At 34.7% G+C, this 15,194-nt stretch overlaps 1 protein-coding gene across 1 annotated transcript; it reads right to left on the reverse strand.

Annotated features, from left to right (window-relative positions):
• Positions 1-1,762: 1,762 nt before the first annotated feature.
• Positions 1,763-4,229, reverse strand: LOC132904164 (uncharacterized; the record flags this gene model as incomplete). Its single annotated transcript, XM_060954080.1, has 1 exon — positions 1,763-4,229. A coding segment is annotated over one exon (1,923 nt), but the record flags the coding sequence as incomplete, so codon positions are not given.
• Between the last annotated feature and the right edge of the window lie 10,965 nt (positions 4,230-15,194).

Consider the following 15,194-nt stretch of genomic DNA (forward strand, 5'->3'; position numbering starts at 1 on the left):
CGCAAATGTTCTGGTCGCTATGAAGCCATTATTTTCGTACTGTTCCACCATGGATCTCCGCTGTGTGGCGTGTCGCTGTGTTGATAAGCGGACGACGGCCGCTGCGCGGCGACTTTTTACACTACCCTCTTTTTGATGGCGCGTTACCCAAGCTTCACCGCTTGTTGTTTATTGTGTTATTTGTGTGAATGTGTGAGTGACAGCGGTGACTGCAAGCTATAAAGTTTTGCGAACTATGACTGCAATTATGAACGCGACCGTACATTGCAGCAAAGACAAAAATGGCTAGTTGACACACCTAACTTATCCGTAGATGACTTAGTTTTGATCCATAACGACAACATTCCATGCCAACAATGGAGCCTAGGACGTGTCGAAAAAATTCATCCCGGACTTGATGGAAGGGTTCGCGTTGTTACCGTTCGAACGCAAAATTCGCGACTGCAGCGCCCTGTCACTAAATTGAGTCCTCTCCCAAAAGAGCAGGATGAATAGATACATTATCATTTTCAAATTCATTCAATATAACATACATATATATATAGTTAAGTAATAAAGTTAAATAATATTTATAGTTATATATAGTATATTTATATCCACATTTATACAGTCCACTTAAAATATTCTATATCTAGATAATACCTATTTTATCTCGAACAGGTACACTGATCTCGTAAGTTCTCGTATTGTACTCAAAACATTATTTATTCTGTGTTTATCCATTTTGAAATCAATGTTGATTTCGGTGGGGGGAAATGTTAGGTAACCGACTAAAATCCTTTTCCTTACCTACAACGCCATCTAGTATCTTCCTGTGACATCTACACGTCAAGATTGCAACCCCCTCCCGGGCGGTCGCGCCAACAAGTAGTCGAAAAAAGATCGAAGTCACGCAAGCTCGCGCGCATAACAAAATTAAAAATACTCAAATATACCCAAAAGTGATTACTGCTGTGTGATAATTATTCAATTCGTTCACCTCTAAGACAAGGAACAGTGCCCCGGGGACAGAAGATTAACAGCAAGCCAAATTCACAAAAAATTACCTGTAAGTACCTACCCCTTCCTTTTAGTCGGCATTGTTTCTATTTTGGGTGTTAATTTATATCAACATGTAGGGAACCTATTTCTATTTATCATTATTTATATAATAATTACCTATATATTAATATAATTTATAGTATTTAATAATATTTTCTAATTACATATTATTTACAACTTATATATTAATTTATATTTACACATTTACAAAATATAATCGACACGCAAAGCCGGGCGGCAAACTAATGCAAGGATAACGCATCATAGCTGTATAGCTACGAGTACCTATGATGCGCCGGACACGGCCGGCCGGCCGATACCTTACTAGTTATGATTCACCTATGCACCGCAGACCTCACGTCGCTTGCCATTGTATCGCGTCTTACGTGAATCGCTAATTTGCTAGTTTTGTGTTTAAGAACTTTCTATCCCTGCTTCTTGTGTTTCGCTTGGACTATCTTTCTTTTCTCTGTGCTCCTTCTTTATTTCTATAAACTGTACGTGTGTCCATTAAAGTGTATTTGCGTGGATATAGACGTTTTTATTCCGGCATACCCACAGACAGCTACAAACAAGCATTAGTTTACGCAACACCATAGAAAAATTTGTTATTTTTTGCGTCTATGTTAGGTATAGAATTAAATGTAGAAAAATACAAAAGCCCACATTCGTACTGTTACGGGGTCCGAAAAATGTCTCTTTTTAAAAAAAGAAATTTATAATTAAACTGTTTATTTTGAGAACAAAATACAAAGAATAGAAATTAAATTATGAAATTGTATATGGAAAGAATGTCGAGAACGGACTGACTCAATCAAATCATGCTAAAACAAATGTGTAGTAATAACTAGGTCGCTGATGCAGTGAATATGCGTCAGCGATATTATTTTATAACATTTAGGGGTAAATGCTATCGTAACACCCCCCCCGTTAAGATCGAACATCACCTGAAGGGATGAGAGATTACAATTAGAGGCTCATGACATTCTTTCAAAATACAGACTTAAGTCTACTTAAGTATATTTATTCTAAGTATTTAATATTACATTACAATTAATTTAATAATAAGGTTTATAACTTTATATAAGCTTTTTTTATATATATATATATAGGATAAAGTATAGGATGAGTTTTAATACACTCTTAATGAAGTCTAAGATTAGAATTTGCATAAGAAATTCGATAAAAGTTATTAAGTAAGTAATATAATAAATCAGTAGTAACTATAATTGAAGTGTTATCAGTAAGTATTTTTTTTTATTTACTTAATCTAAGATATTCCTTTTTGTAGGTATTGGTAAAGATCTCACAGATTCTTTATCTGATGAGTCTGAGGTATACTCAGGTCTAGGTGAAATATCTTTTATTGACTTAACACTTCTCTTGGTTTTCTTATTATGACATTGGTTATAAATATTAATGCAACAACCCGAGCTTTGAGAACATATGTATTTTCTACTTTTATATAATAGGTATAACAATATTATAGTTGTAATTACATAAATCAGTGAGATATAATGAGTGCTATACTTTTCTAAATGAGTGGGTTGTTGGACTTTATTCAGTTCTTTCTCAAATTCATTTAGATGTAAACTAGCTTGTAGCAGAGAATCAAGGTTATTTACTTCATTAAGTTTTACAAACGGTAGCTTAGAAATAGAAGTGTTTATCTTATTAGAGACGCAACAGTCGTCATTGACAATATTATAACTAGATATAGAAATAGATATGTTAGAGGTTAATGTATCAGTAGCACTAAAAGATAAAGTTTTATAAAAAGCTTGACATGTTTTGGGTAGATGTAAAATACCAGTTCCGAACAAGATTTCGTCTACGTTAGAATAAGGCTTTTCACACGTTATATGTCCTTTACCCGGTTCTGATTGCACGAAGATCCACCTGTCGTTAGTTATCTTCTGGAAGAAGTCTATAGAGCCGTGTAAGAGTTTTGTTTGGCACGATTTGGGTAACTTTTGAACTACGTCGGTTAACAGTACTGTCTCACACACTGGGTTGGCTATAGACGAGTAAACGTTTTTTAACGCACATACGTAACACTGGTTTTGTATCACTTTACACTCTTTAACATCATCAAATTGTGAGTAAAATAATCTATCTACAGTTATTGCCAAATATGGTTTATTAGGTGCAATTAGAACATAAGTATCAGGAGTCTGGCTGTTATAGGGGGTAGGTAAAGGGATAGAATGAAATAAATTATATGTTTGAGGCAAAACGAGAGGAACTTTTACTACAATAATTAACTTATTATCATGGAGATAACATATGATATCAGATACATTAATTAGCTCATGAACGTTTTGCAGAGTCAAAGATACTGGCAACTCGGAATGTTTAGGTATATTGTTTTTATATAGCTCAAGTTCTTCATAAAGTCGCTGTGGACTGAGTACAGTCGGGTGCAAAATATTCATTTTACTAAATAATATTGCGTTATTCAGGTCATCGATATCGAAAGATAGAGACATTATTATACCTTCTAGCGAATGAAGTAGCAGAGATAATTGAGACTTCATTTCTAATTTATCGTTTGAATTTGTGAGAGTTTCAAAGGCTTTTTCTATGATGTTTAAGTTATGGTTTAGTCGACTCTCGTTTTCTTTTATTTTTGACATTGTACTATTGAATGTAGATACTGTTGATTTTATGACGTGGATATTATCTTGCATAAGATGTGCTAACTGTTTTTCGCTCGACTGTACTTGATTTATTGCGTCGGTGTATATAATTGCGTCACTAGCATCTAATGTTCCGAAGAAAGTTTTTAATATCGAGCCTCCTAAATCAACTAATCCGCGTTTAGAACGTTTTGTTTGTTGCACTTGTACTAAATAAGATATTGAAGAAAACTTTTTTACGTTGTTAGCATGTTGGGACTCTAGAGAATTAAGAGAGTTAGTACAGTCTGATTGGATTTTCGATGATGACTGAGAAGAGACACAATATTTAGAAATTCTTTCAAATAGGTATTCCACGTTATCTAAATGAGGTTGAATATGAGACAAGTCGATGTACGTTACAACATTCCAACTATCGTGGATAAACTTAACATCTAGAGATTGATCGAAATAAATTCCTGGACTGCTGGTTATCTGCGTTATATACGTGCTCCCGTTCACTGTCGCGGCAAATCTGTGGACAATGAGACATACACTAGGAGGCGGGTTTTATTTCATCATAATGATAACGAACGTGTCTTCTATTTATAACTACAGTGACGGTGTGATTACCGTTTATTTTTATTATTTTATAAGGGCCTTTCCACACGGGTGAGAGAGCTTTATTTTGTTTATGGTGACATCTTATGTAAACCATATCACCCGCACTATATGTTATTGGTTTAGAGTGGGAATCGTAATATCGTTTCGACCTTTCTTTTGAATTTTGAATATTTGTTATAGCCTTTTGACGGCTGTAATAGAGCCTGTGGTTTAATGCTCGAATATAGTCAGTGTATGTACTGTTTTCGAGCCGATCTATGGATTGAGGTATATACGGTTTAAAACCCAATAAGAGTTCAAGTGGAGGGTAGCCCGTTGTGGAATGGACATTCGAGTTATAAGCTAACATTGCAGTATTTAAGTATAAGTCCCAGGTATGGGAATTTTCTTCAATATACGATCTAAGGTATTCTTTTAAGGTCGAATGGCTTCGTTCAAGTGCCCCGCAAGTTTGGGGATGGTGTGCGGCTGCGAATATATGTTTTATGCCAAAAAGACGTTCTAATTGTTTTAGTACATCGGAACAGAAATTTGTTCCTTGGTCAGTGACAATAATTCTAGGAATGCCAAGGTGAGAAATAAAATGAACTAACCGTTGAGCGGTTTCTTGGGCAGAGCAAGTCAACATGGGATAAGCCTGGGAATATTTGGTTAAGTCATCTTGGAATGTTAAGATAAATTTGTATTTGTCGAAAGTAGTTTCAGGTAGTGGTCCTACTACGTCAAGAAATATTTTTTCTAAAGGTTTATTAGCGGTAGAGGTAATAATCATAGGGGCTTTGTTAGTTTGTCGCAATGGTTTGTTTATTTGACATGACTTGCAGGCTTTCACATAGTTTTCTATGTCTTGGCGCATGTTTTTCCACCAGTATATTGTTTTAAGTTGGTCATACATACGTGTTATGCCGGGGTGTCCGGCGGAGGGAGAATCATGATGGTCCTTGAGTATTTTTGGTACTTCGACAGGTGTGGGAAAAGATATGTTATTGTGATATACGTGTATTTTGACACCTGTGTTATGGAATAGGAAAGATAGCATATTATAAATTTTAAGAAAGGAAATTTTATGAAATGGGTCATTAAAATCTGAGATTGCAAATTCTTTTTCTTCAGAGTACCAGGTGGTTATCATATCTCTGTAGTCTCTGAGCATATTAAATATGTTTTTATATGATATTTCATCATAATGATGTACTCGTAAAAATAAATGGGTATACACATGTTTGTCGTTTTTGGTACTGTAAAAAGTGTATAATTCGCGTTCTACGTCGCGTATGTCGGTTACATCATCATTTTTAGATAGTTCTATGATTTCAGAGCAGTATGGAATGGAATCGTCTAAATCAATGGCAGAGGGGTAAGTTATCATTTTACATTTGGTTTTGAGTAAGGATTCGTTATGTTCTTCTATTATTGTATCGTAAATAGTGTTGGATTGTTGACTAATTTGTAAGTATTTTTCATAAGTTTCAGATGATACGGAGGGAATTTCGGGATCAACAGCAAGGACAGGGTTGCGGGAAAGAGAGTCGGCGTTACAGTTCATCTTGCCTTTTTTGTATATGATTTCGTAATCATATTCCTCTAGTTTAAGGCGCCAACGGACAAGCTTAGAACTTGGATCTTTGCAATTAAACAGCCACTGCAAGGGTCTGTGGTCTGTTACTATTTGGAATTTGTGACCGTAGAGGTATGGGCGGAAGACTTTAGTACCAAACAATATGGCAAGGCATTCTTTTTCAGTTGTCGAATAATTTCCTTCAGCTTTATTAAGAGTTCGGGAAGCAAAAGCGATAGGGAGATCTTTATTAATTTCTCCTTGCGATAAGATGGCTGAAACAGCGTAATTAGAGGCATCAGTGGTAAGTATGAAGGGCTTAGTAAAGTCTGGATATTGAAGAATCGGTGCAGTAGTTATTTTGTTTTTAAGAATATCGAATGCATTTTGTTGTTTGGATAGCCAGATGAACTTAACATCCTTTTTTAGAAGGTTTGTTAAGGGCTTAGTGATATGTGAGAAATTTTCGATGAATCTACGATAATAACCGACTAGGCCTAGGAAAGACTTAATATCACGGGGACTTTTGGGAATTGGAAATTTTTGAACGCATTCAACTTTCTTGGGATCGGGTTTCACTCCTTTATCAGAAATGATATGGCCTAGGTATTGAACTTCTTTTCTGAGAAATTCACTCTTATCGGGTTGAAGTTTTAAGTTGTGTTCTCGTAATTTAGAGAAAACGAGCTTTAATTTTTGGATGTGAGATTCAAGGTCATGGCTAAAAATTACAATATCATCCATATAAGTGAAACAGTGAATTCCTTGTAATCCTGAAAGTATGACGTTCATTAACCTCTGAAAGGTAGAAGGGGCGTTACGAAGCCCAAAGGGCATTCTGTTAAATTGGTAATGTCCTGGTTGACCGGAAACGCCCGGAACACTAAAAGCAGTTTTCTCAGCATCAGATTTATGCATCCTGACCTGATGAAAGGAAGAAGCTAAGTCGAGGGTTGTGAAGTATTTACTATGACCCAACTGGTCTAGGATGTCGGTTATATTTGGAATGGGGTAAGCATCTCCTATAGTAATTTCATTGAGTTTACGGTAATCAATAACAATGCGCCACTTCGGTTTTCCTGAGGCGTCTTGTTTTTTTGGTACTACCCAAATAGGGGCAGACCACGGGGAAACAGAGGGTGAGATTATATCCTGATCTAACATGTTCTTAATCTGACGGCTTACTTCCTCTTTATGGCATTCAGGGAAACGGTAACTTTTTACATGGATGGGACTTTCGGTGGTGGTACGGATTTCGTGTTGAATTGTTTTTGCAAAAGACAAACGATCTCCTTCGAGATAAAAAATATCATGGAATTCGGAACAAAGATTACGTAAAGATTTTTCTTCCTCTTCGTTCATGTGTTCGCAACGAAGCGCGGACTGAACTAATTTTTCTCGTTCTAAACCAGAAAGAATTTCAGTTGTGTGGTTTACGAACTCTATATCTTTTGCAACTCCTTGTTTAGGACACTCTAATATATAAGAAACGGGTTCTAAGGTAAATTTAACGGGTCTAAGTATTACTTTATTTTCTGATGTATTTAGAACGGATAGTGTGACTTTACCATTTGGTTTTACCTTAGTAAGACATTTAGAGAAATATAAATTAGGATATTCTTTAATTAATGAAGTAAGGATTAAACCTTGTTCTAACTCAGGGTTAGTGACAAAACATTCGACCAGCATTTCGGTTCGTGGAGGAATAACGTAAATAGGTTCAGTGGTCTTGAGTTTAAAATACAATTCGGGTTCGGAGGAGAAATATAATTTAGATTCCTTATATGATATGGTTGCTCCGTTAGATGACAAGAAGTTTGAGCCGATTATGCCATCATAAGTGAGATTTACATTGTTAACTACATGGAAATAAAATGGGAAAGATACATTAGCATTTAATTTCAGAGATAACATAATTTTTCCTTTCGTCTCGGAATGAGAACTTATATCATTGATGCCTTTAAACTTAACTACACTAGGTTCGATGTTAGAAAGGTTGGATAAACTAGTTTCTTTAACCATGCATATTGAACTACCTGAGTCTACGAGAAGATTAAGAGGTTTATCGGAATGAGACGTATAGACTTCTATATAAGGGAGAAATGTTTTGTTGATCTGGGATATATCGTAGACCATTGGGCAGTCTTCTGGGATATTTAAAAATTCGTCAAATAAATTTTCAGGGGTCGTAGAGAGAGGGTTAGTATTAAGATCATTTTGTTTGGAAATAGGAAAGCTTGTAATAGGTTTAGAAATATAATTTATATTAGATTTAGTAGATACAGGGGACTTAGACATATAATTAATGTTAGATTCAGTGGATACAGAGGATTTGGACATAGAATTAGATACAGTGGGCTTAGAGATGGAATTAGTATTAGATTCAGAGGATTTCGAAGAGTTATTGTCACTGCCAATGGCACATCTGTGTGAAATAGAAAACAGCGACGACCTTTTATGATGATCGTTACCAATGGGCTTAATTGCCGAAGTAGAAGATAACGATAGATTAGATACAGCGGATTTTGAGTTTGAAGTAGTATTTAATTTTGTATGATACATGCCTACTTTTTCCGATTTACGCCGGCATGAATACGCAAACCGAGGATTTAGTTTAAATTATCGTTATTTTCAACTTCTTCATGGCACTGTGGCTCCGATATTTCTACTCGGTTATCAATGAAATTTTGCTGATATGTAGTATTTGGACGAAAATTATTTTGTCTAGAGTTATTATACTGTCTTTTACGACATTGAGAAATATCGTGGCCAAAGTGTTTACAATATCTACACACAATAGGTGTGGAATTAAATTTCGATGTAGACGGAAAGTTATTATTTGTAGCGTGTGCCGGAATTTGAGAAACTTGAGCGCGAGGCGCATCACGTTTCGCTTTGGTATAACATTCCGATTCCGAGTGACCTGATTTGTTGCAATATCTACATGTTTTATTACGGATATTACTATGACTGGAAAATGATTTATTTAAGTTCAAAATTTTTTCCTCTTCAATAGCTAGGTTAATTGCTAAATTTAGATTTTTAGGATTACGACACCTGACAATGTTACTAAGGGCAGGTTGAAGCCCTAAAGTGAAAGTGTACATAGCAAGGTCTTCGGTCATAGCAATGCGACCAGCTATCTCTTTTTTCAAACTTTCAGAGTTGTGTATCTCTGACTGCAAGCTCGTGAGGCAACTTTCGATACGCAACGCATATTGGGCAACAGTCTCATTAGGTTGTTGTTTACAAGACTGTAGCTCTAAGAGTAAATGATTGTAATGTTTACGTTCGCCAAAATTTTGTCTTAGAAAGCCTTTTAATTCATCAAAATTTTCAAATATTTTGTTAGAGCAAGCGATCTGAGCTTTGCCTTCTAACTTAGAAATTATATATTTTAAAAGCAAATCCTTCTGAGGGTTACTGGCTAACTGTAACGCATTTTGACAGTTAGTCAGAAAGGCAGTGAGTGTTTCACGTTCGCCTTTATAAGAATTAATAAAGTTACATAATACTTGGATTGGGAATTCGGAAATGCAGCCAGAGTTTCCTTCAGACTTAGTAGACATTGTTAAATAAAAAGGAAAACAAAAACACAGGAAAAAAAAAGAAAAAAAAAAATATTATTGGCAATAACAAAAAAAAAAAAAAATAATTTTACTCACAATGCCGCTATCAGGACACACGATTTCATCAGGAACTTGTTGAGGTCACGACGATGAGGATCACGTATCACCACTCTTCGGGAACGCGCTGAAGGTAGCTCGCTTGACGAATAGTGTGTCTATTGGCAGGCTCACTTAGTTAAGTAAGGCTTACTGTCGCAACAGGATACAGGACTGTCCAAACTGGAGACGATAAGACCGTGTAGTCTTCGTTCTTCAGTATTTTAATTACGCCACGCCAATTATGCCACGGAGTCCGAAAGATGCGTAGCAAATATTTTGGAACACCCGCGATGGATTGCTAGCGGAGCATATATCGATAGAGCCGAAAGAGTCGATAGAGACAAGATTATAACCTTTGAACAGGATTTCCCGGGAGCTCCACGCTAGCAATCCCACTTCTGACACCACTGTTACGGGGTCCGAAAAATGTCTCTTTTTAAAAAAAGAAATTTATAATTAAACTGTTTATTTTGAGAACAAAATACAAAGAATAGAAATTAAATTATGAAATTGTATATGGAAAGAATGTCGAGAACGGACTGACTCAATCAAATCATGCTAAAACAAATGTGTAGTAATAACTAGGTCGCTGATGCAGTGAATATGCGTCAGCGATATTATTTTATAACATTTAGGGGTAAATGCTATCGTAACAGTACTCTCCATTCAGTTGTAATGTAGGGGAATAGTTAGTTGTTAAAAATTCTCCTCTGCCTGTTATTGACACAGTGAAAGACATTATTATACTGATACAAATATATTTTTATTATATTATTTATACAAATGATGTTTCCAAAATTCTTTTAAAAACTTTAAGCAAAGGTGTCCACAGTTTATAGTTCCATAAGATTGATATTGCAAATAATTATAATTTATAGTTAAAGGACTTAAATAATTTAGTAGTTCCAATGGTGGTTTTAAATCACCAAAACTATCAAAATATTCACAGTAATTAATATATTTAACGTAGGCTACCCAATGTGTTCCAGGATTGTCAGAACTATCTAAATTTAATATAGCACACTCAATTTTTTTTGGTTTCCGTAGAAGAGTATCTCTCATATACACTCCGCGAAAGTAAGGAATATCAATAGCATGTTCCATTATATCTAAATTGGTTAGCGCTTGTCTGGGTAGCCGCTTTTTCAGTTTTTTGAAGGACTTAGATAAAATCCTGCTCCCTTTTTATATGGTTTTATATACAAGGCCTTTCCTAAAGCAACAGATTCCATCATCTTGTTATGTCGTTTAGACTCTTCAAAGTTTTTCTGAGCTACTTTGTAATCATTAACAGCCTTTGCTATACCTGCCGCGCCACCAGCAAGTGAACCTAAAGCTTACAGACCAGCAAAGATGGGAATGAGCGGTAAAAAGCCTCCGCATTTAGGAATGGGTATACATCGTGGTAAACGTGTACGTGATCCGTTATTTTTAGAAAATAGTCTTTTTGCGGTTGCATATGCAAAGTTTATAGTTGAACGCTTGTCCTTTGATTTAATATTTTTAAGCTTAGATTGTATAATTTTCACTACTTTCATAAATGAACGAACTCCAGCGCCAGCTTTGAGTTTTGCTTTCATTGCATTTTTTACAATCCATGAAGCCAATGTTTCTCCTTTTCCAGCACTCTTCGATTTTATTCTTTTCTTAGCCATATTCAAAAGGTCCAAATCTGCTTTATGTCGAATGTTTAAATCCTTATTATTGTATGCAATATCGTGGTACATACAAGCTTCATCCAATTTATTTATACCTCGCTCACCTCTTAATAATCGTTTTTGAAGTTTAGTACCTGGTCCACAAAACTGATATCCAGGAATATGTAGTTCGAAAGGTAAATTATTGATGACGTTATTTAAAATACCTCTTCCCTTCTTCATAGATATTCTTAAAATGAAGATATTTATTATGACGCTCACTTTATATTACAATAGTAATGCATTCTTGTCCACCCAACTATTTTCTTTTTCACTTAAACCTAACCACTTTACATAAAGTTTATGACCTTTACGTTTAATAACTCTTTCAATAAGATAAAGTTCTGGAAATTTCGTTTTTTGTAATTCATATTCATAAAAAGCTCCCAAAATTTCCTGTTTATGTTTCTCTTCTAATAGGTATGTTGGTGGATTCGAATCATTTACCTTGACAATAACGAATATTTCTGTCGACCAGTTGGGAGTGTATCCTTTATAAAAATCACCTTTAAATTTACTTATCCGAACACTATCACCAACGTGGAACTTAGGCTTGCGATATAAAACTCGCTTTTGTGCACGCAATATGTTACATCTAACATGTATCTGGTTTACTTTATTTACGTCGACTGGTTTAAATTTAGTAGTACGGTGAGTAGTATTGTTATATTTTTCTACAACGGAATTTAAATTTGGTCCTAACCATTTATAACAACCATACAAACTAAACATTTTGTAAAGATTACATTTTATTGTACGAATAACTCTTTCCACAATAGAAGCTTTTTTTGGTGGAGTAGGTGGAATAATGATTAATGTCATATTTCTTACACAATTTATTAAAAGCATCATTATAAAATTCTTTGTCTAAATCAGTTTATAAATTTATAGGTTTTCGTTTTGAACGAGATAAAATTTCAAACATTGCTTTTGTCACACATTTTTTGTTTTTTGATTTTATAGGATATGTCCACACATATTTTGTAAAAGTATCTATTACAACTAAAACATATTTATATCCTTTGTTAAAATAAGAATATTTCTGAAAATCCATAAGATCAGCTTGCCATAAGTCGTCTATTCCTTTTATAATTGTAAATCGACGAGGAAAATTTCTTCTTGCTGCTTTATGAATTTCATCCACTATGTTTTTTTTGCTCATTGTGTTGGTTCAATTTAAGTTCAATCAAATTATCTATTTCTTGTTTTGTATAAAACGATTTTGACAAACGGTCTGATGTAGCTTTTTCCAATTTTTTTAAATATACTTGTATATTATCATTAACCACTCTTATTTCTTTTCTTAACTCTTGTAGTATATTATCGACGTATGCTTTGTTCACTGCTTCATCGGCTTCATTTGGAGATGAAAGAGATGGAGTAATAAATGAAATGCAAGCTTATTGTAGGTAACAGTTTATATTTAAGTTAATGAGCACTAGATCAGTCAACACACACTATCCGCCATGACACACTAGGTGAGAGCGAGACAGCTACATACTAAACAAAAGAGATACAAAAACAAACCTTATTACATTGTATAACAACACCCCCTGTCAATGTAATAAGTGATACATGCTAAATATACAATATAATGTATCTTTATAATATCTTTATCTTGCATATTCATATATTAAATAGATACCTACTCAATATAACTACTATAATAATTAACATAAATCTAATTTTAAGTAACAAAAGTAATATAATTATTTATTAAGCCCTCCTTATCTTCACCCCATTAATAAATTTTAGCAACAGATCATTTTTTAATGGTTTTGTAAGCATATCGGCTATTTGATCACTGGAATTTACATGTTTTATTTGCACTTTACCTTTTTCAATTTGTTCTCTAATAAAGTGGTATTTAATATCTATATGCTTTAATCTCTTGACAGTATTAGTGTTAGCTATCATTATAGCCGACTGATTGTCGCAATACAATGTTATTGGGCAAACATTAGTTATATTGAAATCACACAATAAATTATTCAGCCAACTTGCTTCAGTCGCTGCCACAGTAAGTGCAACATATTCTGCCTCGGTTGATGAGATACTGACTGTGGTTTGTTTTTTAGAACTCCATGATACAAGGCAGTTAGAGTAGATGAAACAATACCCACTAGTAGATTTACGATCCTTTACATCACCACCCCAGTCAGAATCACAAAAACCAGTTAAAGTGTTATCTTTACAATTATATACCAATTTGTAATCCAAAGTATGCTTAACATAACGCAGAACTCGTTTTAGAGCTGTCAATAACATATTACTAGCCCTATCTTGATATCTACTCAAAATTGATATTGCAACACAGATGTCGGGTCTGGTACCCAAAGCAGCATACATCAGACATCCAATAATCTGTCTGCATAAGTTTTGTACATTGACATTACATTTACTATTTGCCAGTTCCTGAGTATTAAAATTCTGATCCATTGGTGTACCAACAGGCTTACAATTGTACATGTTAAATCTTTTTAACATATTCTCTAAGTAAATCTTTTGAGTAATTTCTGTTACATTTTTAATTAAATCTTGTTTGACATTTAGTCCAAGAAAATCAGAAATTAAGCCTAAATCCTTCATTTTGAACTCATTGTTTAAAGTAATTTTAAAATTGTTTAATTGTGTTTCATCAGAGCTAAATATCAACAAATCGTCAACATATATAAGTACATACATTTGGTAATTTGTGTTACATTTAGAGTATAAACACGAGTCACATTTAGACCTACTGAAACCCTCCCTTAACATAACAGAGTTAAATTTATCGTTCCAGTACTTCGGTGATGTTTTAAGTCCATACAGAGCTTTATTTAGTTTTACAATATTCTGGTTATTTGAATAAGCCCCATCCGGTAAGCTTATATACACATTTTCTCTTATCTCCCCATACAAGAATGCTCCTGTCACATCCATCTGATACACTGGTAAATTAAGCTTGGTAGCTATGGCTAAGAACAATCTGAAGGTTACTAGTTTAGCCACAGGGGCATAAATTTCATTAAAACTTAAATTATCATTTTGTTCAAAGCCTCTAGCAACCAACCTTGCTTTGTATTGGATAACACCATTTGTTTGTTTAATTTTATACACCCATTTACTACTAATTACCTTCTCATTAACTGGTGGGTCACAGACACTCCATGTGTTATTGTCCTTTAAAGTCTTCAATTCATTTTCCATGGCCTCTTTCCATTTAGAAGCATTTTGACTTCTGATAGCTTCATCATATGTTTTTGGCTCATCGTCTGTTGTCAAAGCGGCATTACAATTAAAAAACACTGTTTGTTTTCTTACACGTCTTGTCTCAGGTCTATTTATATTTTCTGTTACACATTCTTCGTAGTCTTCATCTTCACTTGGTACATAGAGACTCCCCTCCTCCTCGCTTTGCACAGTGCTACTCGAGTTATGTTCATAACTGATCTGCCCAATCTGATCTTGAGAAGTGGAACTCAAGTCTGCCTGTTTATTTTCCTCTTCTTCAATTATGATTGGAGCCTCAAAACAATCTTTGTTTTCATTCTGTATTTCATGGCTTTTCATGCCCGCAATGTCCTTCACAAAAACAATATCTCTTTTCGTCTCAACTTTATTTCTTTCTGGAAAATACACTCTGTATCCTTTCGTTGTTTCACCATAACCTACCATAATACCCTTTTCTCCTTTGGCATCCCATTTGCGACGTTTTTCTTTAGGTATGTGAACATATACCGCGGTGCCAAATATCTTCAGGTTCTTTATGTCGTAAGCACTCTTATTCGTCCAAAGTTCATATGGCGTCTTTCCATTCACAGAGCTCTTTCCTGTTCGGTTCAATACGAAAGTGGCAGTATTGACTGCTTCTGCCCACAGAATTGTAGGTAAATCTCTTGCATACAGCATGGTTCGAGCGGCTTCCACTATGGTTCTGATGTCCCTCTCAGCGCGCCCGTTTTGTTCAGGTGTGAAGCTTACAGATGTCTGATGTTGTATACCTTTT

Source organism: Amyelois transitella, chromosome W, assembly GCF_032362555.1.
Source record: "Amyelois transitella isolate CPQ chromosome W, ilAmyTran1.1, whole genome shotgun sequence".
NCBI classification, from domain to species: Eukaryota; Metazoa; Arthropoda; class Insecta; order Lepidoptera; family Pyralidae; genus Amyelois; species Amyelois transitella.